General features: G+C 44.0%; 1 protein-coding gene across 1 annotated transcript in view; it reads right to left on the bottom strand.

The window, feature by feature from the left end:
• Nucleotides 1-1,945: 1,945 nt before the first annotated feature.
• The window catches only part of metrn (meteorin, glial cell differentiation regulator), a 52,387-nt gene continuing 31,931 nt past the window's right edge, over nt 1,946-22,401 (bottom strand). The window contains exons 3-4 of the mRNA XM_068003703.1: nt 19,277-19,336; nt 1,946-4,091 (exon numbers count right to left, since the gene is read on the bottom strand). Coding sequence (XP_067859804.1) covers nt 3,775-4,091; nt 19,277-19,336 — 377 coding nt within the window. The 3' untranslated portion in view covers nt 1,946-3,774. The remainder of the gene's footprint in view (nt 4,092-19,276; nt 19,337-22,401) is intronic.

The following is a 22,401-nucleotide window of genomic DNA, read 5'->3' as shown; positions in this document are numbered from 1 at the left end:
GGTGTATAAAATTATGAGGGACCTAAAGTGGATAGGAAGGACCCATTTCCCTTAACAGAGGGGTCAATAAGCGTAAAGCATAGATTCGGTAGAAGGATTAGAGGGCAGCTGAGGAAAAACTTTTTCACCCAGAGGGTGGTGGGGGTCTGGAACTCACTGCCTGAAAGGGTGGTGGAGGCAGAAACCCTCATAACATTTAAAAAGTGCCTGGATGTGCACGTGAAGTGCTGTAACCTACAGGGCTATGGACCAAGAGCTAGAAAGTGGGATTAGGCTGGATAGCTCTTTTTCGACCGGCGCAGACACGATGGGCCGAAAAGCCTCCTTCTGTGCCATAAATTTCTATGATTCTATGACATTAATGTGCCTGTGAATTTCCAATAAGCTGCCCGGTGCTGTGAAGTCCCGCCAGTGGTGAGGGGCCTTGGAAAGTTCCACCTCACACCCCCACTACCCCATGCAAAAGGATAAATACAAGAGTCAGAGACACACAAAGATACCGAGGCATCAAAAACAGAAAGTGGGCGAGAGTCCTGGAAAGAGAGAACAAGGGAGACCAAGACAGAGGGAGGGAGACTGACAGAATCAGGGTGTGAATCAGGGTTTATTCCCCCACGATGGGAGATGGGAGGCGGGGTATTAAACCCTAAAAAATGCGAAACGCGAGGCCAACCCGACACGTGCACACCTGCCACAATTTCTACGGCGGCGGGTTGCAAGTGTTCCGTCCTGGAGAGGTGGGACACTTCATTAACATATTTAAAATCAGGCTCCCACACTGCAATTGGGAGCCCGATTTAAATTTAACTGCTGCCGGCCAGGTTTCCCCAGGCTCAGGAAACCCGGCAGCAAAATGGAGGCAGGAGTTGCTGACTCCAGAAGGCAAGTGCTTTTTCTAGCACTCCTTGTGGGCCAGGAGGAGCAGGAGTGCTCACCCCAGCCACTAAAGGTAACCTTCGGCCTCCATTCTGCCGATCGCGGCCTCTCTCTAGCATCTGCCTCGATTGTTGATCTTCCCTCCCAAGCCCCGATTTTCAGCCTGCCCTCCCCCCGATTGCCGGGGACCATTTTTTTCCTGCACGAAGAAACAACACGATCAGTGACTTAGGCGATTTGTCGAACAGAGTTAGAAACAAAACAAGTTACCCCAATGCCTGGCATTTTTGCAGGATGGGTCCCAGCTGCTGGATGTAGCAGTTCTCTAGATCGATGAGTTTTATTGTATCAGAGTCCAATGGCATGAGACAGCCCCACAGAGTCAATTGGGGTCAGCCACAAATCCTGAAAATTAAGTGTTCCCACAGATCCAACTGTGGCCCAAGCCAGTCTTTTATTCTGAGACGCAAACAGGTAGTGCAATGTGTTCAGGATGTCCCTTTTACCAGTTTCACTCTGTTTCCAATCTGTTCTCCAACCTCTCCTTCACCCAGTCAATCACTCGGCAGGGGAGCCGATTTTCCCACCCGGCAGCCGGCCAGCCTGTCAATTTGGCCGGTTACCGGGCGGGAAACGGAAGGAAAACATAAATGAGGTCCTGCCGTTAAATTCGGCAGAACCTTTGCATCCTTGCAGGGTTCTTCAGCCATTTTCAGCCTCGTCCATACCCTCCCCGTCACCCCATAAATATAGGGCCCATTGATTTTTATTTTTGTTCATGAACTAATTGAGCAATCAACTAGTCCAATTGAATATTTAGCATACATCCTGCAACATTCCTTTACAGCTCTTTATATTAAAAATAACATTTTTAAAAATTGTTTACATAAGTGATTGCTAACCTGTTAATATTCTCTGCACAGTGTGGTTAAAAACATCGGTATTTCCAATTTACATGAACTACTTCAAAAGAATCGCTTTCTTGTTTTGTACCAAAATGCCTTCTGATTTGAGTCACCATCATCTTTTAATGCTGGTGTTATACAAATAATTCAACGGACACTAGTGCTAATCACAATTTGTTTCAGATTTTAATAAACTTTTCAAATGTAAAAAGAACATTTTTTTTAAACAAATACATTTCCTCAAGAAAAAAAAACTACAGCCCATATTTATACAAAGACTCAGAAGGTCTCAATTTTTCCATCCATTGAATTTAGGATTTTTTTTAGCATAAATATTTACACTATGTACACTCAGAAACTAGCTGTAGACACACAAACATAACTAAGGCCACAGACAATGGCACTATAGTAAATATTTTACATGAGTTGGCAGCACCATGTTCCTACAATACAATGTATGGTAAGCCAAGAAAAGTACAAGGAAAAAACAAAAGCACAGTAAAGATATTGGCCCATTTTAATCACTCGGTTTCTTTTCTCCTCAATGGTGTTTATTTCAAAATATTGTTTTGACAAATATGCCACCTTAAATGTTATCCTTTTCAAATTAAATAGTCTGATTTTAAAAGTCGTGGCATTTATATGTTGATAATACAGATGGGTCTTCTGTTTAGTGGCAGCCACCTTGTAAACTCCATAAATTTACATAATACCCTATTCTCTTCATATTTTTCACTTCAAATACTGAAAACATAGAACTCATTAATTCACTGCTTCCATAATAAGGAAGTGGACCCTCCCATTCCCCAAAACTTTCAGTTTTTTCATAGGAAGTGCCCTAATGTCAGGTTTACTAGGAACACATTTTATCAATATTTGAAGTGGTTGATACAACGATTACTATTTTATTCACAAAGAGACCGTGAGGACAAGAATACAGCACAGCCATTGGCTTGCCATTAGGGATCATAAAGAAGACAATAAAATCTAGAGCTTTAAATGGAATGAATGGGGAGCCTATGGTTTGAGAGTAGAGGTCATGGGGTGCTAAGGGACTTGTGAATAGATGTCTGGGGTCAACGCGAACATAGGATTAAATGGAAAGAGGTAAAACTACTGATACTACAGAACTTGCTTTCTGTTACCAATACTGATACTTTCAGTATTTGGACTGATACATCTATCTGTGCCTGCACTGACTGACACAATTTTTATAGACTGTGGTCTCCTTCTTCTAAAGTTGCACCAAATAAATATAACAAAAATATACAAAGTAAACATTCTCTTATTAAATCAGGGGACACTGATCTGGTCTTGAATTTCACCTCAGCCGAATGACCTGAAATGTTCACTTGCACTAGTCAAGTGATAAAACTTAAGCCATTAATCCTGCAGGTCAATAACCTCTCTGTTACCTGCTGTTTCGTTTTGGTTAAGGGTCCCTATAAGCACCTACGTAGAGTCATGCAGCCTATACACTTTACATTTATGTGGAATGTTCTATTAGGATGCTGAATCAGTTGCACAATTTGTTTATAAAACTAACTTAACTGTAGAGTACAACATTGCTCCTCATTAAAGGGAAGTGTTCTGACATGAAACTATTTTACAAATTTATTCTTCAACCAAAGGTCCTTCACAAAGTGAAACTGAGTGCACGTTCTCAATTGTTCACACGGGACAATAAATCATTCCCCCTTCCCCCTCCTTTCTAAGGGTCCTTCACATACGAGGTTGCCTGTGCAATAACAATTGTTCTCATTGGACAATAAATCAATCCCACAGTTCCTTTCTCAATGTCCTTTGCACAGTGAGGTTACCAGCACAGTCACAGTTGTTCTCACTGGACAATGAATCAATCCGCCCCAAAATCTTTTCTTCAGGGATTCCTTCACAAAATGATTCAGAACGTACCGTGGCAGTGTAGTGGCATATGTTTTACAGTCCTTTTCTGCCAATTAAAAATGCAGCAGCAAAGTTTTTTTAAGCAGCTTCAGTCTGACTCAATCTCGCACTGATTCTCATGTGCGTCTTTGGCCGCTTCATAGATCCTCTTAAAGTCTTTGTAGCGAGGCGCGCAGCCGAGCCAAGCCTCTCCAAAGTGGACATGGCCCGTGAAAATGAAGCTCCCGACTCCTTGCTTTACGCCGCACTTTAAGAATGTCCTGACTTCCCCAAATGATTTTCCGTATTTTCCTATCGGGTGAAAGAGTGTGTACTTCTGTCTATAAATTTTGGTGGTGCTCACACTTACAACAGATTCCTGCCGCTCTGCATCGTGGAACACAGAACGAATGTGACCTCGCACCACTGGAAAAACAAAGAGAAAAGCATCTTAGCATTTTGTGAACACTGCACGCAAAACTGAAGACAGCCAAAGTCTTAAAAATAATGAAACACAGACCTGTCAACTCATTCATTTGGAGTGAGACTCAATGGGGTAGATCTTGACTTTGTGCGATAATGTAAAACAGGTGATAGCAATTGACTTCAATAGAAATAAAAATAGGGAGAGATGTAAAACAGGCTGCCAACTCGCTATCACCCGTTTTACACTATTGCACAAAGACAAGATCTACCCCAATCAATCAGTTTAGTTTAAAAATACCACTTTTTTTTTTAATCTCACTCCTAAAAATGAAGACCACCAAGTTTTTAAATGTGTTTGTGATCTATCTCAACTTTTCTTTTTAAAACTTCTCCAGAAAATTAAATTACGATAACAGCCTCTGACTTACATGAGGTTTTTGCAATGATTTTGTATGTTTTAAAATACAATATTTTGATCTGTGTCAATGTTTAGGTAGTAAATCCAGGAAAATTGGATAGAACAACCAGCTGTCCAGATAACTCATTCCTCCTGGCTTTGAACACAATAGTTAAACTAATCTGAAATAACCCAGAGCACCATTAGACAGTATATTTGTCAACTGTGCCTTCAGAGGTGGTTTGAAATAAAATGTTTCCTCCTCCCTTTTTCCACCAATTTTCTTCCCTCCTTTCCTTCCTCGTCTCCAGAAGGTGTTGCCTCTTTGCTGAAATATAAGGGGTGATTCCCTGATCAGGCATTCCCAGCAGGGAGCGGGACTCAGAAGGAGGCCATCTCGGGAATTCGCCCCCATGAATCCTTGGGTATCTCTGGTCCATCTCTGGTACCTCACCCAAGTGACCATTACTCAAATCTGAGCTTGGATTGTGAGGGGGAGGGAGCAGCTGAACGCAATCCTGTCCTCACTCAACATTCCTATCAAAGAACTTCCAGGAGGAGCCAAACAAGAGCACGATCCCTTGACGGTTTTCCTGGAACGCTGAGGCCACTTGTAATGCCCCAATCACCAGCCCAGAAGAGATCACCTTAATCAGGATAGTCTGATAATGAACCTAGGGCCTTCCGGGTCGACATGGCTCAAATACTCATTGTTTTCATTAACTGACCTGTTGGGGGAGCTAAACAACAAGAACAACTTGCATTTAGATAGCACCTTTAACATAGTAAAATGTCCCAAAGTGCTTCACAGGAGAATTATCGGACAAAATTTGACATTGAGCCACATAAATAGATATTAGGACAGGTGACCAAAAGCTTGGTCAGATTTTAAGAAGCGACTTAAAGGAGGAGAGGTAGAGAGGCAAAGAGGTCTAGGGAGGGAATTCCAGAGCTTAGGGCCTAGGCAGATGAATGCTCAGCCACCAATGGTGGATCGAAGGAAATCGGGGTTGCCAAGAGGCCAGAGTTGGAGGAGTACAGAGATCCCGGAGGGTTGTATGGCTGGAGGAGGCTACAGAGATAGGGAAAAACTAAAAGGTTAGTTTTAATGGTAGTGGCTATGTTTTATTGGAAGAATGTTGCTTGATGTGTTTTTGTATTTTTTCATCATAAGCAGATCATCCTCAAGTGAATACAGTTCTGAATATTTATGAAGAGAAACCCCAGTTGTGGTGACTAGCTCCAAAGGCCAGCAAACTTATAGCATTTGGACAATCAATCAGTTCACATTTCTAGCATTCAGACATGAGAGAGTCCAGTCTAGTTTACTACAAAAGAAATGTTCTTATCAGTTATAAATTACATCATTTGGTGGAAGCAAATAAAACGAATAACTGAAAGTTTAAACTGCAGCTTAATTTTTTTTTTTTTTTTTATTCGTTCACGGGATGTGGGCGTCGCTGGCAAGGCCGGCATTTATTGCCCATCCCTAATTGCCCTCGAGAAGGTGGTGGTGAGCCGCCTTCTTGAACCGCTGCAGTCCGTGTGGTGACGGTTCTCCCACAGTGCTGTTAGGAAGGGAGTTCCAGGATTTTGACCCAGCGACAATGAAGGAACGGCGATATATTTCCAAGTCGGAATGGTGTGTGACTTGGAGGGGAACGTGCAGGTGGTGTTGTTCCCATGCGCCTGCTGCCCTTGTCCTTCTAGGTGGTAGAGGTCGCGGGTTTGGGAGGTGCTGTCGAAGAAGCCTTGGCGAGTTGCTGCAGTGCATCCTGTGGATGGTGTACACTGCAGCCACAGTGCGCCGGTGGTGAAGGGAGTGAATGTTTAGGGTGGTGGATGGGGTGCCAATCAATCGGGCTGCTTTATCTTGGATGGTGTCGAGCTTCTTGAGTGTTGTTGGAGCTGCACTCATCCAGGCAAGTGCAGAGTATTCCATCACACTCCTGACTTGTGCCTTGTAGATGGTGGAAAGGCTTTGGGGAGTCAGGAGGTGAGTCACTCGCCGTAGAATACCCAGCCTCTGACCTGCTCTTGTAGCCACGGTATTTATATGGCTGGTCCAGTTAAGTTTCTGGTCAATGGTGACCCCCAGGATGTTGATGGTGGGGGATTCGGCGATGGTAATGCCGTTGAATGTCAAGGGGAGGTGGTTAGACTCTCTCTTGTTGGAGATGGTCATTGCCTGGCACTTATCTGGCGCGAATGTTACTTGCCACTTATGAGCCCAAGCCTGGATGTTGTCCAGGTCTTGCTGCATGCAGGCTCGGACTGCTTCATTATCTGAGGGGTTGCGAATGGAACTGAACACTGTGCAGTCATCAGCAAACATCCCCATTTCTGACCTTATGATGGAGGGAAGGTCATTGATGAAGCAGCTGAAGATGGTTGGGCCGAGGACACTGCCCTGAGGAACTCCTGCAGCAATGCCCTGGGGCTGAGATGATTGGCCTCCAACAACCACTACCATCTTCCTTTGTGCTAGGTATGACTCCAGCCACTGGAGAGTTTTCCCCCTGATTCCCATTGACTTCAATTTTACTAGGGCTCCTTGGTGCCACACTCGGTCAAATGCTGCCTTGATGTCAAGGGCAGTCACTCTCACCTCACCTCTGGAATTCAGCTCTTTTGTCCATGTTTGGACCAAGGCTGTAATGAGGTCTGGAGCCGAGTGGTCCTGGCGGAACCCAAACTGAGCATCGGTGAGCAGGTTATTGGTGAGTAAGTGCCGCTTGATAGCACTGTCGACGACACCTTCCATCACTTTGCTGATGATTGAGAGTAGACTGATGGGGCGGTAATTGGCCGGATTGGATTTGTCCTGCTTTTTGTGGACAGGACATACCTGGGCAATTTTCCACATTGTCGGGTGGATGCCAGTGTTGTAGCTGTACTGGAACAGCTTGGCTAGAGGCGCAGCTAGTTCTGGAGCACAAGTCTTCAGCACTACAGCTGGGATGTTGTCGGGGCCCATAGCCTTTGCTGTATCCAGTGCACTCAGCCGTTTCTTGATATCACGTGGAGTGAATCGAATTGGCCGAAGACTGGCTTCCGTGATGGTGGGGATATCGGGAGGAGGCTGAGATGGATTATCCACTCGGCACTTCTGGCTGAAGATGGTTGCAAAGTAGTGCATTGAACTAGCATGTTCTTAAAACAAAGATGCCTCAAAGCCCTGAATATATGAAAATACACAAAATGTGCAACCAGGTTTCAAATAGTTTCATCCCAGTTGTGAGATGCTATTTTCTCTTATGAGGATCCTATTTTGTGTGGCACTGTGGACTGCAGCATTCTTTACAATTTGTACCAAACACAGAACACAAACGTAAAAAAAAATCAGTGGATGCTGTCCCAACCAATGACAGGAAGATGCTAAAAAAAACAATAGTCCTAAAACTTACTTGGCTGTTCCAGTGGACTTTTGCTGTAACTCCAGTGGAAAACCACCAGAACAGCCAGAAAATTGATATACCATGTCTCAGCCTTACGTGGGAGTCTCCAATGGCCTTATTTGAAGGGAGAAGGGGGGTAAGCCTCTGCCCACACCAAATAAGGCCACTGATGCAGAGGAGGCACTTCCTCAGCCTCAATGGGACCTGGTATATGGTTGGAGGCCAGTATGCCTGGTGAGACGAGATATACCAGCTCCCTGGAAGGGCACAAATGAGCGGGTCCAGGCTAGGATCGAGGCCTGGAATCCTCAAAGATTATTTTAAATTTTTTAGGCAAACTCCTGACACAGGGAGCAGCTGTGGCCACAATCTACTTTCTAGGAGGGAACTTGACTTGCAACCCCATCCATCCCCAGGCCAGACATCTACCATCCGCATTTCTGGGGCTCTTGGTGGGGGAGCTAGGCAGATATCCCCCCCACACTGCCAAAGGCTCGCTCCACTCGGACATCAGAAATTTCAGCGGGGTCATCAGTGGAATTCTATGGTAGATGCAGCCCTGGGCCCCATGAATTTTCAGGGCCAATGCTTTTTACAATTAAAAGAAAAAAAAATCAGAAAATACATCTTTAAAAACACACACAAGCCAACTGTCATATCTCTCTCTTCAGCATCTTCCTACCCCCTCTGAATGTATTGTATTAAAGGTCCGCGTTGACTCCCCTCCCCATGGCTGAGTGGGTATATGGATTTCTGGCTACGCTACGGAGCCATTCATAGCAGGAAAGTCCCAACAGCCAGGGTACCTCCTCCGGTTTGCTAATCAGTGGATGTGCTAGACAATGTGCATATGTGGATGTCAGGTGAGAACAGGATCAAGCTTGGCTGTGATGTCCTTTCTCCCATTGTGGATTTGCCTGCTGATACTCGCTGTCTAGGCTTACACATGAAGAATGGTCACTTGGGTGCGATACCAGGGTACGGCCAGCACCTGTGGAACTGTACCCCAGCAGGAGTCACCAGAAGGCACAGAAACAAAAAGGGAAGAAAATTGGTGGGGAAAAAACATTTATACAGTTTATTTTTTACATTATATAATACATCAGAGATTATAGTGGCAGTACCTCAGAGCATTATCATGAGGTATCATATCTTGGTGAGTTTACATTTAATCTATAGAATGTTTTAAAATGACTTTTGCTGCAGGCCTGACAACTAAGATTTTTTTTTTGAAATTTTGAACTCAGCTATTTAAAATAGTTTAGCAACCAAATCCTCGCAAACAGCGGAAAACAGAAGTTCCAGTTATTTAGTAAGAGTCTGAGTGGTTTGGGTAATTAAACAAACTTTTGTGAAAGCTGCATTTGTTTTAAAGAATGTACCATTAAATAAGAGCAAAGAAGAAAAATGGCAGGAAATGCCAGTAAACTCTGATAAAGGGTGTCTTGAGGGATTTTTTTTCTATGCGTGGGGAGAGATGATTATTATAGTCTGAGCTCAGTCCTCCACCCAAACTGAACAAACTTTTATCAGTCAGGTTAGCACTGGACCACACGGCCTCAAATTAATGGTAATCCTCTGGAGTGCTAATATATTTAAACAGGATATTTATTCTAGATAAGACAGAGTTGTGCTGTGTGCATGGCTGCTATGAAAACTAAAGAAATCACTACTCATTACACAAGCTGTAATAATCTATACTACAAACAGCCACAAAACTGCAAGTAAAATCATTTATTCAATGGGGATTTTACTTGTTACACTAGAGATTCCTTACACTGCAAACTCCTCTAGTGATTTAATTACTTTCCCCCTGCCCGATGTTTTTTTTCCCCCTTTGTTCTCCCCTTTTCCATTGACAGCACTGACATCATGCTGCTCCCATTGGCACCAATGGCCTTTTGGTACCTCATTAAAGTGTGAGCCTGGGCAGTGAATATCAGTTGCCTATTTGATCATATAGGGTATCACAGCAAAGCCCAATCCTGTCCTCATTCAATGCACACTCACGCATACTTTCCAGTCATGATCATAAGCAGGAACCTTAGCTAATTTTTCCCCCTTGCTCTCTAGCCCAGGACCCGGAGGCCAACTGCAGTATCCCACATCATTGCCATCCAAACTGATAACAAATAACCTAGCACAGACTAAGAATCAAACCTGGGACCATTCATGCAGCTCAGTTACACGTTGCCTGCGTCATTAACTCACTGAATAATCAGGAGTGCCCACATCACTTTAGTGATTTAAAATAAAAACATTTCAAACACAATTTACCAAAGCGTTTTGTAAAGGTTTCTAGAATCAAATTCATAATGTGGGACAAATTTCCAGGAAATTATATGTGTATAAAACATCACAACGTGATGATCAACAAATGGAACAGAACATATGTATTTGGGAAATAAAAGTTAGAGATGGCAGATGCCTTTTCAACAGATGAAATATAGATCTGCGCATCTTACATCAAATCTGTAAATATATCCCAATCTTTGCATGTACTTTTATGTAATGATGATATTGAAATGGCTCAACTTGTTATGAATCTGATAAAGTAAAATGGCTGCCAGTTTGCTCAATACAACAGGCATGTCCTTTCATCAACTTATTTAAAATGTGACACCTTAAACATGCTAATATAATTTTGATTTGCGTTACCTTTGTGATTAATAAGATAGATGATTTGCAAATTTGATTGTTGATAAGGTTCAGATCAATCACCATGGCAATTCTGTGGCGTACACAGTCCAAACTGGCAAAAGGCCAGGAAAACTGGTTAACCTTTCCAAACTTTAACCCACTAAATCCTACAGTAGCATTTTTCCATTAAATCCATATTATGACTAAGTTGTATCTGACATAACCCCTTTTTCTCATAGGTTACCTACAGGATTAATTATGTTTCCAAATCACAAACTCCACAACAGACTGTCATGCCTTAAGTTAGTGTGGAGAAACCATGGTGACAAGCCCCTTCATTGTTTTTTTTTCCACAAAATTGCTTACGGCAACAGCTCATGGTGCAAATGAGGAGGAGGTATGTCAGTTTTTTAATACACGGCTCTGCAAAGAGTTGGCTCCTATTTTCTAACGTTTTTCAAAACTACAATTAAATTACTGTCAAAATGATGTAATATGATTTTGTTTTTTCTTTGAACTCTTCAAACGGGCACATAATTCCAGAAAACTACCACATGCACGGAGAGCTCCTTCAGAACAAAAGCAGATTGGAGTAGGGGGACAGCCATATGCCCTTTAACCTGATGTACATTTAAGACCTACAAATCATGGTATTATCCAACCATGCAAGGATAAATTGCTCACTGGCCATTTACTTTCAGTAGACCATGAGTACTTAAAGTAGAGTAGCAGAAGTTTGAGCTCACTAATTACACTTAGCGTTGGATGTTTAGGCCACTAATCTTTACTATAGTTCACAGTTTGTGTGCAAGCTATCATTAACCCATCCACCACCAGCAGCTAATTTCGTAACTACAGCAATGCTGTGTAAATGCTAGTTGGTTATTTCCAGTTTTTAGTAACACAAATATTTGTTATGTTTAACAACTTTAGATCTTAACCACTGCTCCCATTTTCTCAGAAAGCAGGTGGAGGACGGCTGCACCAGAGCCACTGGGAGAGGAGGTGGTGTGGGCTGGTGCTTAGGGTGGAGATCGGTACACAGCCGGGGGAGTGGTCCACACCCTTAGGGTCTACCCACCTTTATCCGCCACATTCCTGGGTCGCGGGAGCCTTCTCCTCTGCCAGATTTTCCATGCTTTTCTGCCCCTCTGCTATAACCATTTACATCTTCTCTGGAGCCATTTTTGGTTTCTTTACTTGTGCCATTATCAGCCCCCCTTTTGCCTTGCACCATCGTCCCTTTTGTCATTTAATCACTCCTGCCCTCCATCCCATCACAGACCTTCCCTTTTGTTTTTTCCTCCCCTCCCCCCTTTTTCCCTGGCTCTGTGCTTTCTTAAAAACTGTTAATCTTGAACATCTTCCAGTTCTGATGAAAGGTCATCGACCTGAAAAGTTAATTCTGTGCCTCCTCCACAGATGCTGTCTGACCCGCTGAGTGTTTTCCAGCATTTACCATTTTCTGTTGTGTGTTGACAAGCCACAAATATTTTCACAAGGTCCATGGTAATATTTAACTACAACTTGACTTGCGTGAAGCTTGGTCGAAAGTGAAAGATTATAAATAAAATACTGCTTAAATATATAGGCCCTGGAATTGCGTGACGGTTCTCCAAATCTCCTGCTCTAGCTTTGGCCGAAAGCCAGCAGGGAAATGACAAATGGCTAAAGATGTCCGTTATGCCATCTCCCTGGGGGTTCCGCTAGTCTCCCACTAAAGTTACAGCAGGAGACTGGGAGAAACCTCACTGAACTTCATGGCCATAATTGTGTCCTGCAAATGTAAATCCCTATTTATATTCTGACCACCATTTTTTAAAACATAGATTCTGGGTCTGATTCAAACTTTTATCCTCTCACTCCTATTCAAGTAAAGTGACATAGGCCCTGAAATGACATGATCCCAGTGGTTACACGGGGACTGAGCCCGCCAATGTCCTCCAGGGCCGACCCCACAAGAGTTTACAGTGTCAGTGGGAGGGCATGTCATTAGCACGGGGCAGGCTGACAAAAGCTTCACTACGGGTACATTTCTGGCATCCAAGAAAACTTCGGTGTTCGTCCACTCGAGGGGGTGGGCATTGCCCGGGCACCTCCCCCCCCCAATCCCGGCCACATTCCCCTTAGCAAGGCTGCTGTTCTGGAAATACAGTTTTTTTTAAAAAAAGTAACCTCCCTTCAGGGGTACAGGCGCTTGCCTGAACTGGATCTAATTGGTTGGACCCACGTACATGCTTGTAGAGGTTGGTACACCTCCACCCATTCACCACACTGATTCCCCACCTCCACCCATTCACCACACTGATTCCCCACCTCCACCCATTCACCACACTGATTCCCCGCCTCCACCCATTCACCACACTGATTCCCCACCTCCACCCATTCACCACACTGATTCCCCACCTCCGCCCATTCACCACACCGATTCCCCACCTCCACTCATTCACCACACCGATTCCCCACCTCCACTCATTCACCACACTGATTCCCCACCTCCGCCCATTCACCACACTGATTCCCCACCTCCACCCATTCACCACACCGATTCCCCACCTCCACTCATTCACCACACCGATTCCACGCCTCCACCCATTCACCACACCGATTCCCCACCTCCACTCATTCACCACACTGATTCCCCACCTCCACTCATTCACCACACTGATTCCCCACCTCCACCCATTCACCACACTGATTCCCCACCTCCACTCATTCACCACACTGATTCCCCACCTCCACTCATTCACCACACTGATTCCCCACCTCCACTCATTCACCACACTGATTCCCCACCTCCACCCATTCACCACACTGATTCCCCGCCTCCACCCATTCACCACACCGATTCCCCGCCTCCACCCATTCACCACACCGATTCCCCACCTCCACCCATTCACCACACTGATTCCACGCCTCCACCCATTCACCACACTGATTCCCCGCCTCCACCCATTCACCACACTGATTCCCCGCCTCCACCCATTCACCACACTGATTCCACGCCTCCACCCATTCACCACACTGATTCCCCGCCTCCACTCATTCACCACACTGATTCCCCGCCTCCACCCATTCACCACACTGATTCCCCACCTCCACCCATTCACCACACTGATTCCCCGCCTCCACTCATTCACCACACTGATTCCACGCCTCCACTCATTCACCACACTGATTCCCCGCCTCCACTCATTCACCACACTGATTCCCCGCCTCCACTCATTCACCACACTGATTCCCCGCCTCCACTCATTCACCACACTGATTCCACGCCTCCACCCATTCACCACACTGATTCCCCACCTCCACCCATTCACCACACTGATTCCCCGCCTCCACCCATTCACCACACTGATTCCCCGCCTCCACCCATTCACCACACTGATTCCACGCCTCCACCCATTCACCACACTGATTCCACGCCTCCACTCATTCACCACACTGATTCCCCACCTCCACTCATTCACCACACTGATTCCCCACCTCCACTCATTCACCACACTGATTCCCCGCCTCCACTCATTCACCACACTGATTCCCCATCTCCACCCATTCACCACACCGATTCCCCGCCTCCACTCATTCACCACACTGATTCCCCATCTCCACCCATTCACCACACCGATTCCCCACCTCCACTCATTCACCACACTGATTCCACACCTCCACCCATTCACCACACTGATTCCACGCCTCCACTCATTCACCATACCGAGATTCCAGGTCTCCACCCATTCACCATACTGATTCCACGCCTCCACTCATTCACCACACTGATTCCACGCCTCCACTCATTCACCATACCGAGATTCCAGGTCTCCATCCAATCTGAGGAGTAGGAATTCCTGGCTTAGAGTCCCTGCCTCTACCTCTCTGCGGCTATTATTTGCCTTGCAAGGGCAGCCGGAGGTTCAGTCTCTTAGATGGCAACTATGAAACTTCCTGGAATGAGAGGCCTGTGCTACCAGGTAATGGTAGGGGCACTACAAATGGCCTTATCTTCTTTCACGAGGGAGAAGGATGGAAAAAATCAGCCAAGGTTCCTATCCTGATGTGCATGATGGCTGAGTTGGCGGTGTTAGCCTCGTAGCAGTCGGGTCCTGAAACTCCTCTGTTTTCAGCTGTTTGTGCCATTTCTCTGGGGGCTCCATTGGTCTTCCACTGAGCAGAAGACCGGGAGAACCCTGCAGAATTTCAGCACCTCACTATCTAGGTTCATGCATGAAGAATCACAGTTGAGCAAGATATTGGAAGGTTACAAGTATGTTGGAACTGTCAAGTAAATTCACTACTCCCAGCAGGGACCCACTCTCAAAAGAAGCATAGTCAGCGATAGGGTTACAACACCATAGTGCTAATTCTCCAACCACGGTCTGAGTGCGGCTCGCTTTTGGGAGTACGGGATTGATGAATTTACCTTGTATCTCAGAATAAGCCCATGCCTTCAGGAGAGGAGAAAATTGGATGGGGGGGTTGCGGGGGGATGAAAATCCACTGAAGCCACCATGCTGGCTGCATGGGTAAAAAAGAAAAGAACTTGCATTTATATAGCGTCTTTCACGACCTCTGGACATCCCAAGGCGATTTACAGCCAATGAACTATTTTTGAAGTGTAGTCACTGTTGTAATGTAGGAAACACGGCAACCAATTTGCATGCAGCAAACTCCCACAAAACAGCAATGTGATGATGACAGAAATGATCTGTTTTTTAGTGATGTTTGTTGAGGAATAAATATTGGCCAGGACACCAGGGAGAACTCCCCTGCTCTTCCTCCAAATAGTACATTGGGATCTTTTACTTCCACCTGAGGGGGCAGACAGGGTCTCGGCTTAATGTTTCATCCAAAAGAGAGCACCTCCAACAGTGCAGCACTCCCCCTCCCTCAGGATTGCACTGGAGTGTCAGCCTAGATTTTGCGCTCAAGTCTCTGCAGTGGGATTTGAACCCACAACCTTTTGACGCAGAGGCAAGAGTGCTACTAACTGAGCCACGGCTGATACTAAAAGCTGGTGCTGCAGCAGATGCTGCGTCTCCTTCAGCTTAAAATTTCACAATACATTTTATTGTAGTGTTAGTTTAGAACTGACCTTTTAAAATTTGTAACAGTAAACCAGATTAGTGACGCAATTATGTAATTGTGCCACAGATCATGTAATTTTACATTCCTCCGTTTATAAACCTGAACCAGATGGCAATGCCCCCTTTTAAAGATTGGCATTGTGCTGTTCCAGTGATTTGTTCATAATATAATCCGACCCTGAGAAGATGCCCTTTTCAAAAATAATCCTACTGAAAAACTAAACTAATCTACAAGAGTCTGACTGTATGTTACAATATGAACTCCAGTTTAATGGTTGTTAAACTCAACTAAAAGATCTACAGCAGTCATACAGCGTGAAATGGCATTAGACGGTTGGCAGACATTCATTAGGTGCTCTTCCTGCCAGCTCCTTCTGTAGGTAGATTTCCACATAAAAGATAAGCAGAGAAGCTGTGCCAATGAAAACAAAGGCCTGCTTACAGGCGAACATTGTTTAGTTAATAAATTTAGCTGTCAGCACCAGGATGTGGCATGAAAGGGGATTTCAAATGTAAGAGACACAGGCCAAAAATGGCCCAGTGTGGTTATGGGAATGCACAAATGTGAATAAAAGCAGCTTTGCTGAGATCCAGATGGATCAAAATGAAACTCTAGGGTCCTGAAATTACACTGTGGGATAATAGCTGTGAATGCTTAAAGCCTGCTGAAATTCCTCTCGAGTATTTTATTGGGGGCGTTAACCCATTTATCCCACAGAATAACTTCAAGCTCATGTTTTTTTAAAAAATATTAATAAAAAAGAACAATTTATGTAATTTATACAACAGAGAGCAGTCAGAGGCAATTATGGATACAATAGGATTTTTAAATCTTCTGTAATACCGTGTCGAGGTTTAAAGTTTAGTTCCAAACATGTTGCCTCGAGAGTATTTTTCTTTACTAAATTTCTCCTACTTTTTTTTCTCCTCTCCTTCCCTCTTAAAGGCATTGACTCCTGCCTTGGGTACATTCCCACTGGCACTAGAAGCCCTCTAGGGCCTCGTCCAAATATCCAATCTTCCTGCGTGAGCCTTGACAGCAAGTGTTAGCGAGCTGTTCTACCATGGTGGGCATCGCAGCAGAGTCGAATTCTGTCCTCACCAGACATCCACATACAAACAATTTCCAGCCAGGCCCATTGGATAGCGATCAAAAGTGGAAAGCTTGGCTGATTTTCTCCTCTATAATCCAGGGTCACTGGAGCTAATTGTACAGCCATCCATCAGAGATCAGCTAAATACAGGCCTAAGAATCAAACCTAGGAACAACTGAGCCATCAGGAGATGCATTCTGGTATCTTTAAGGTGCAAGATGTTTTAAAAACGGTTTGATCAATTCATACTAATCTAAATTTGAAGAAAAGGCAGTTACGATGTAATGCAAGGATTGCTGAATAGCAACCAGGACCAGAAACCATGATCAATATTAGGAGCAAAGGAACAGGAGTAGGACATTTAGCCTCTCGAGCCTGTTCCGCCATTCAATGAGATTATGGCTGATCTGTGACCTAACTCCATATACCCACCTTAACCAAAGGTATTAAGGGATATGCGGCTACCAAAAATCTATCAATCTCAGAATTAAAATTAACAATTGAGCTAGCATCAACTGCCATTTGCAGAAGAGAGTTCCAAACTTCTACCACTCTGCATTTAGATGTGTTTCCTAACTTCACTCCTGAAAGTCCTGGCTCTAATTTTTAGACTATGTCCCCTAGTCCTAGACTCCTCAACCAGCGGAAATAGTTTCTCTCTATCTATCCTATCAGTTCTCCTTAATATCTTGAAAACTTCGATCATATCACCCCTTAATCTTCTAAATTCCATGGAATACAACCCTAGTTTGTGTAATCGCTCCTCGTAATTTAACCCTTGGAGTCCAGGTATCATTCTAGTAAATCTACGTTGCACTCCCTCCAAGACCAATATACCCTTCCAAAGGTGCGATGTCCAGAACTGAACACAGTACTAAAGGTGTGGTCTAACCAGGGCTTTGTATAGCTGTAGCATAACTTCTACCCCCTTGTGTTCTAGTCCTCTAGATATAAAGGCCAGCATTCCAGGAGCCTTTTTGATTATTTTCTGTACCTGTCCATGACATTTTAATGATCTATGTAGATGGACCCCTAAGTCTCTTTGGACCTCCACTGTTTTAAGCTTGTCATCATTTAGAAGGTGCTCTGATCTCTCCTTTTTAGGCTCAAAGTCGATGACCTCACAATTGTCTACATTGAAATCTATTTGACACAGTTTTGCCCATTCATTTAATCTAATATCTGTAATTTTATGCTTCCATCTATAATGCTGCCTATCTGTGTCATCAGCAAACTTGGATATGTGGCTCTCTATCCCATCATCTAGTCGTTAATAAATACAGTGAATAGTTGAGGCCTCAACACAGATCCCCATGGGACACCACGAGCCACATCCTGCCAATTTGAGTACCTGCCCGTTATCCCCACTCTGTCTCCTGCTGCTCAGCCAATTTCCTAACCAGGTCAATAATCTGCCCTCAATTCCATGAGCTTCGAGTTTAGATAACAGTCTCTTGTGAGGGACTTTATCGAATGCTTTCTGGAAGTGCAGATAAACAACATCCGTAGACATTCCCCTGACCACTACTTTAGTCACCTCTTCAAAAAATTCAATCAGGTTCGTCAGGCATGATCTACCCTTTACAAATCCATTCTGGCTCTCTGATCAGCGGAAAATTTTCAAGGTGCTCAGTCAATCTATGCTTAGTGTAGACTCTAGTAATTTCCCAGCAACAGATGTTAATCTAACTGGTCTATAATTCCCTGGTTTCCCTCTCACCTTTCTTAAATAGTGGAGTGACATGAGCAATTATCCAATCTAAAGGAACGGTTCCTGAATCAAGAGAACTTTGGAAGATTATAGTTAGGGCTTCTGCAATGTCCTCACCTACATCCTTTAAAACCATCTGGTCCTGGGGATTTGTCACTCTTTAGTGCCATTATTTTCTCCACTACTGTTAATTTGCTAACGTTTATTATGGTGAGTCCCGTCCCTAATTCAAAATTAGTTTCCTTAGGGTATCAGGCATGCTATCCTCTTCCTCTACTGTAAATATGGACGCAAAGTAATTATTTAACATGTACAACATTTCTTTATTTTCATTTACAATATCACCATCATCAGTTTTTACGCAGCCCACATTGCTCTTGACCACCCTCTTTTTCCTAATATAATTATAAAAATTGTGTGTATTGATTGATATCTCTTGCAAGTTTCTTTTCATACTCCCTTTTTGTAGCTCTTACTATCTATTTTGACACCCTTTGCTGTTCTTTAGTATTTTTGATTTACCAATATATATTTTAACAGTAAAAAGATGAATATATTTACTGTCCTGTAAATAGTATTGGGGGGCCAAATTCTGCCAGTTCCTGATGCAGCTTCAGAGATCATTCATGGAAAGAATAGATTGTGAATTAGTTTCAAACCTCTTTACTCAGTTGCAGAACACCCCACCTAGAATACTCACTCAACTCCACATCTGGGTATTCTACATACCCTATAATGATGACTGTAGGTACACAATGTTCTACAGCATTAACAGTTATGCGTGAAGAAAGGTAGGTAAATGGGAGTGAAGGTAAAGGGGAAGGATACAGAACCGTGGTGTAAATAAGTCAAAGCACTTACCAAAATCACTTGTGCAGACAGCCATTAGGACTTCTGTGTCGTTACATGGTCTACACGCTCCTACAGCCAAAACAAACAAGAAGCACATTTAGTCTTTCTGTAGGCTTTTGACTATACCACTGAGTGTCTGCTGAGAAAGTGAATTAAAATTATAATGTGGCAGAACTCACTCCCGAAATAAGAGGAGCTCAACAGCGCTCTCAGTTTTCAGCGGTGAATCGAAGGAGTAAGTTCCCGCGTTTTTCACATGCGCAGTAAAACTCAAAAATCGTGAGCTTGCTCCTAGTGGTGAGCGGGCGATATGACAGCTTCAAATTGAAGGGCCATCGCATGCTGCATTCAGGAAAATCATTGATAAAGTGTAATCTTGCTCATCTGCCAGGCTGGAAAGTAACTAATTACGCCACCAAACAGGTACGCTGAAAAATACTAGGTCTAACCTAACTTTTAACAGCGTGGATAGTTTTAATGACTGCCAAACTAAAAATTAACTTTCAAAAATGTGGAGTCTCATATTACTCCTTATTTTAATAGTTTTTGGTCATTAAAAATTTATTTTATGAAAATTATTTTAAATTTTCCCTTTAATTTAATTCAACTTTTTTTGGCTTTTTATTAAAAAAAATGTATTTACAATGACATACAGAATAATTAACTTTAAATTCAAAATCAAGCAAGTCGACGCCACAGAGCCCACAGTAAGTATTTTTGTTCGCTCTGCGCAAGTTCTGGCCTGTTGTTTAACTTAACAGTAATCAATTGGCTTCTAGAAACATTGCCAAACATTCTCTAATGTGGCAGAGGTGCAAAATTAGAATAATTTAGAAATGACTTGCTCATTTCTGCATTCTCCTATTAGTTTTCCTGTGTAAAACCATTTCTAGCTGAATAAAATACTATCTGGTCTCCTTTTCTTCCCTGAAGGCGCTGACTTTTGCTGGGATATGGTTCCATTGATACCTCATCCAATTGGCCAATCTTCACTTTTAACAGTGAAAATTTTCAGGCTATTCAACTATGGTAGGACCACAGCCTGTGCTCACTTGATACTCACACACGCAGAGGGGTCACCGGTTAGTGATTAGAAGCAGGATCCCTGCCAGATTCCCTTCCCTAACCCAGAGATGCCGTCACACTGAGGGCAATTGTACCTGGAAACCTCTGAACTATAGAAATTCTTGGGGCTCCGTTCCACCAACTGAAGTGAGTCAAAGTGGAACGTATGCTTGCTGAAATAGGAAGGGCTGACCCGGTCAGAAATTCCAGGGTCAGTTAACTTAAACAATGCTGGGAAGAAGTCTTGTCAGCAGGGCAAGGGTGGGGGGATGGGAGGCAGATACACCTGGGGAACCCAGAAAATCTGGTAAGCGGGAAAAGCAAGGGCATAACTTGCCTACCGAATGGTAGGTGTAGGAGGCCGAGGACCTAGGTTGGGAGACTTCAATGTGCAAGCATGCAGTACAGGATGTGAGACACTTAACACGAGTGCTGCCAAGTGACTTTATTCTTTGGGCCATTGTCGGAGCTTAAAGCTTTATAAATATATTGCCCGAGGCCAATGTGATGACATAATTGTCAAACCAATGACATAATTACACACACTTTGATTACCATTCTTTAAGAAAGTTTAGGACACTGAACCAGCTGATCCTGCTATTTTCTCCAAGACAATGTATTATATATTCCACACCTGTACTGTAGACTTTGGGAGGAGGATAATTTGCTTTTGAAATTATTGAACAGAATTCCTAACTTTCTTGAATCTTATACATGCTTATCTGTATTAAACACCAATATAATAATAAATATCATTTAAGACAGAAATTATAAGTTACTGCAAACTCCTTGCAAGCACAACTAAAGAAATACAAGTTTTCAATTTTATGAATAAAACACGGAGGCATGTTTGGAAGTGGAATCTTCCTAATGAAGATTAGCAAACATTCAGCCATTTGGAAGGTAGCAAATATACCCCTGCTATTCAAGAAAGGAGGGAGAGAGAAATCAGGGAACTATAGGCCAGTTAACTTCATCAATCCAGCCAATTACCACCCCATCAGTCTACTCTCAATCATCAGCAAAGTGATAGAAGATGTTGTCGACAGTGTTATCAAGCGGCACTTACTCACCAATAACCTGCTCACCGATGCTCAGTTTGGGTTCCGCCAGGACCACTCGGCTCCAGACCTCATTACAGTCTTGGTCCAAACATGAACTAAAGAGCTGAATTCCAGAGGTGAGGTGAGAGTGACTGCCTTTGACATCAAGGCAGCATTTGACAGAGTGTGGCACCAAGGAGCCCGAGTAAAATTGAAGTCAATGGGAATCAGGGGGAAAACTCTCCAGTGGCTGGAATCATACCTAGCACAAAGGAAGGTGGCAGTGGTTGTTGGAGGCCAATCATCTCAGCCCCAGGACATTGCTGCAGGAGTTCCTCAGGGCAGTGTCCTAGACTCAACCATCTTCAGCTGCTTCATCAATGACCTTCCCTCCATCATAAGGTCAGAAATGGGGATGTTCGCTAAAGATTGCACAGTGTTCAGTTCCATTCGCAACCCCTCAGATAATGAAGCAGTCCGTGCCAGCATGCAGCAAGACCTGGACAACATCCAGGCTTGGGCTCATAAGTGGCAAGTAACATGCGCACCAGACAAGTGACAGGCAATGACCATCTCCAACATTCAATGGCATTACCATCACCGAATCCCCCACCATCAACATCTTGGGGGTCACCATTGACCAGAAACTTAACTGGACCAGCCACATAAATACTGTGGCTACAAGAGCAGTCAGAGGCTGGGTATTCTACAGTGAGTGACTCACTTCCTGGCTCCCCAAAGCCTTTCCACCATCTACAAGGCGTAAGTCAGGAGTGTGATGGAATACTCTCCACTTGCCTGGATGAATGCAGCTCCAACAACACTCGAAGCTCAAAACCATCCAGGACAAAGCAGCCCACTTGATTGGTGCCCCATCCATCACCCTAAATATTCACTCCCTTCACCACCGGCACACCGTGGCTGCAGCGTGTACCATCTACAGGATTCAGCAACTCGGCAAGGCTTCTTCAACAGCACCTCCCAAACCCGTGACCTCTACCACCTAGAAGGACAAGGGCAGCAGGC

Source organism: Heptranchias perlo, chromosome 22 (genome assembly GCF_035084215.1).
Source record: "Heptranchias perlo isolate sHepPer1 chromosome 22, sHepPer1.hap1, whole genome shotgun sequence".
In the NCBI taxonomy this organism is placed as follows: domain Eukaryota; kingdom Metazoa; phylum Chordata; class Chondrichthyes; order Hexanchiformes; family Hexanchidae; genus Heptranchias; species Heptranchias perlo.
This window is presented reverse-complemented; position numbering and strand designations above follow the sequence as displayed.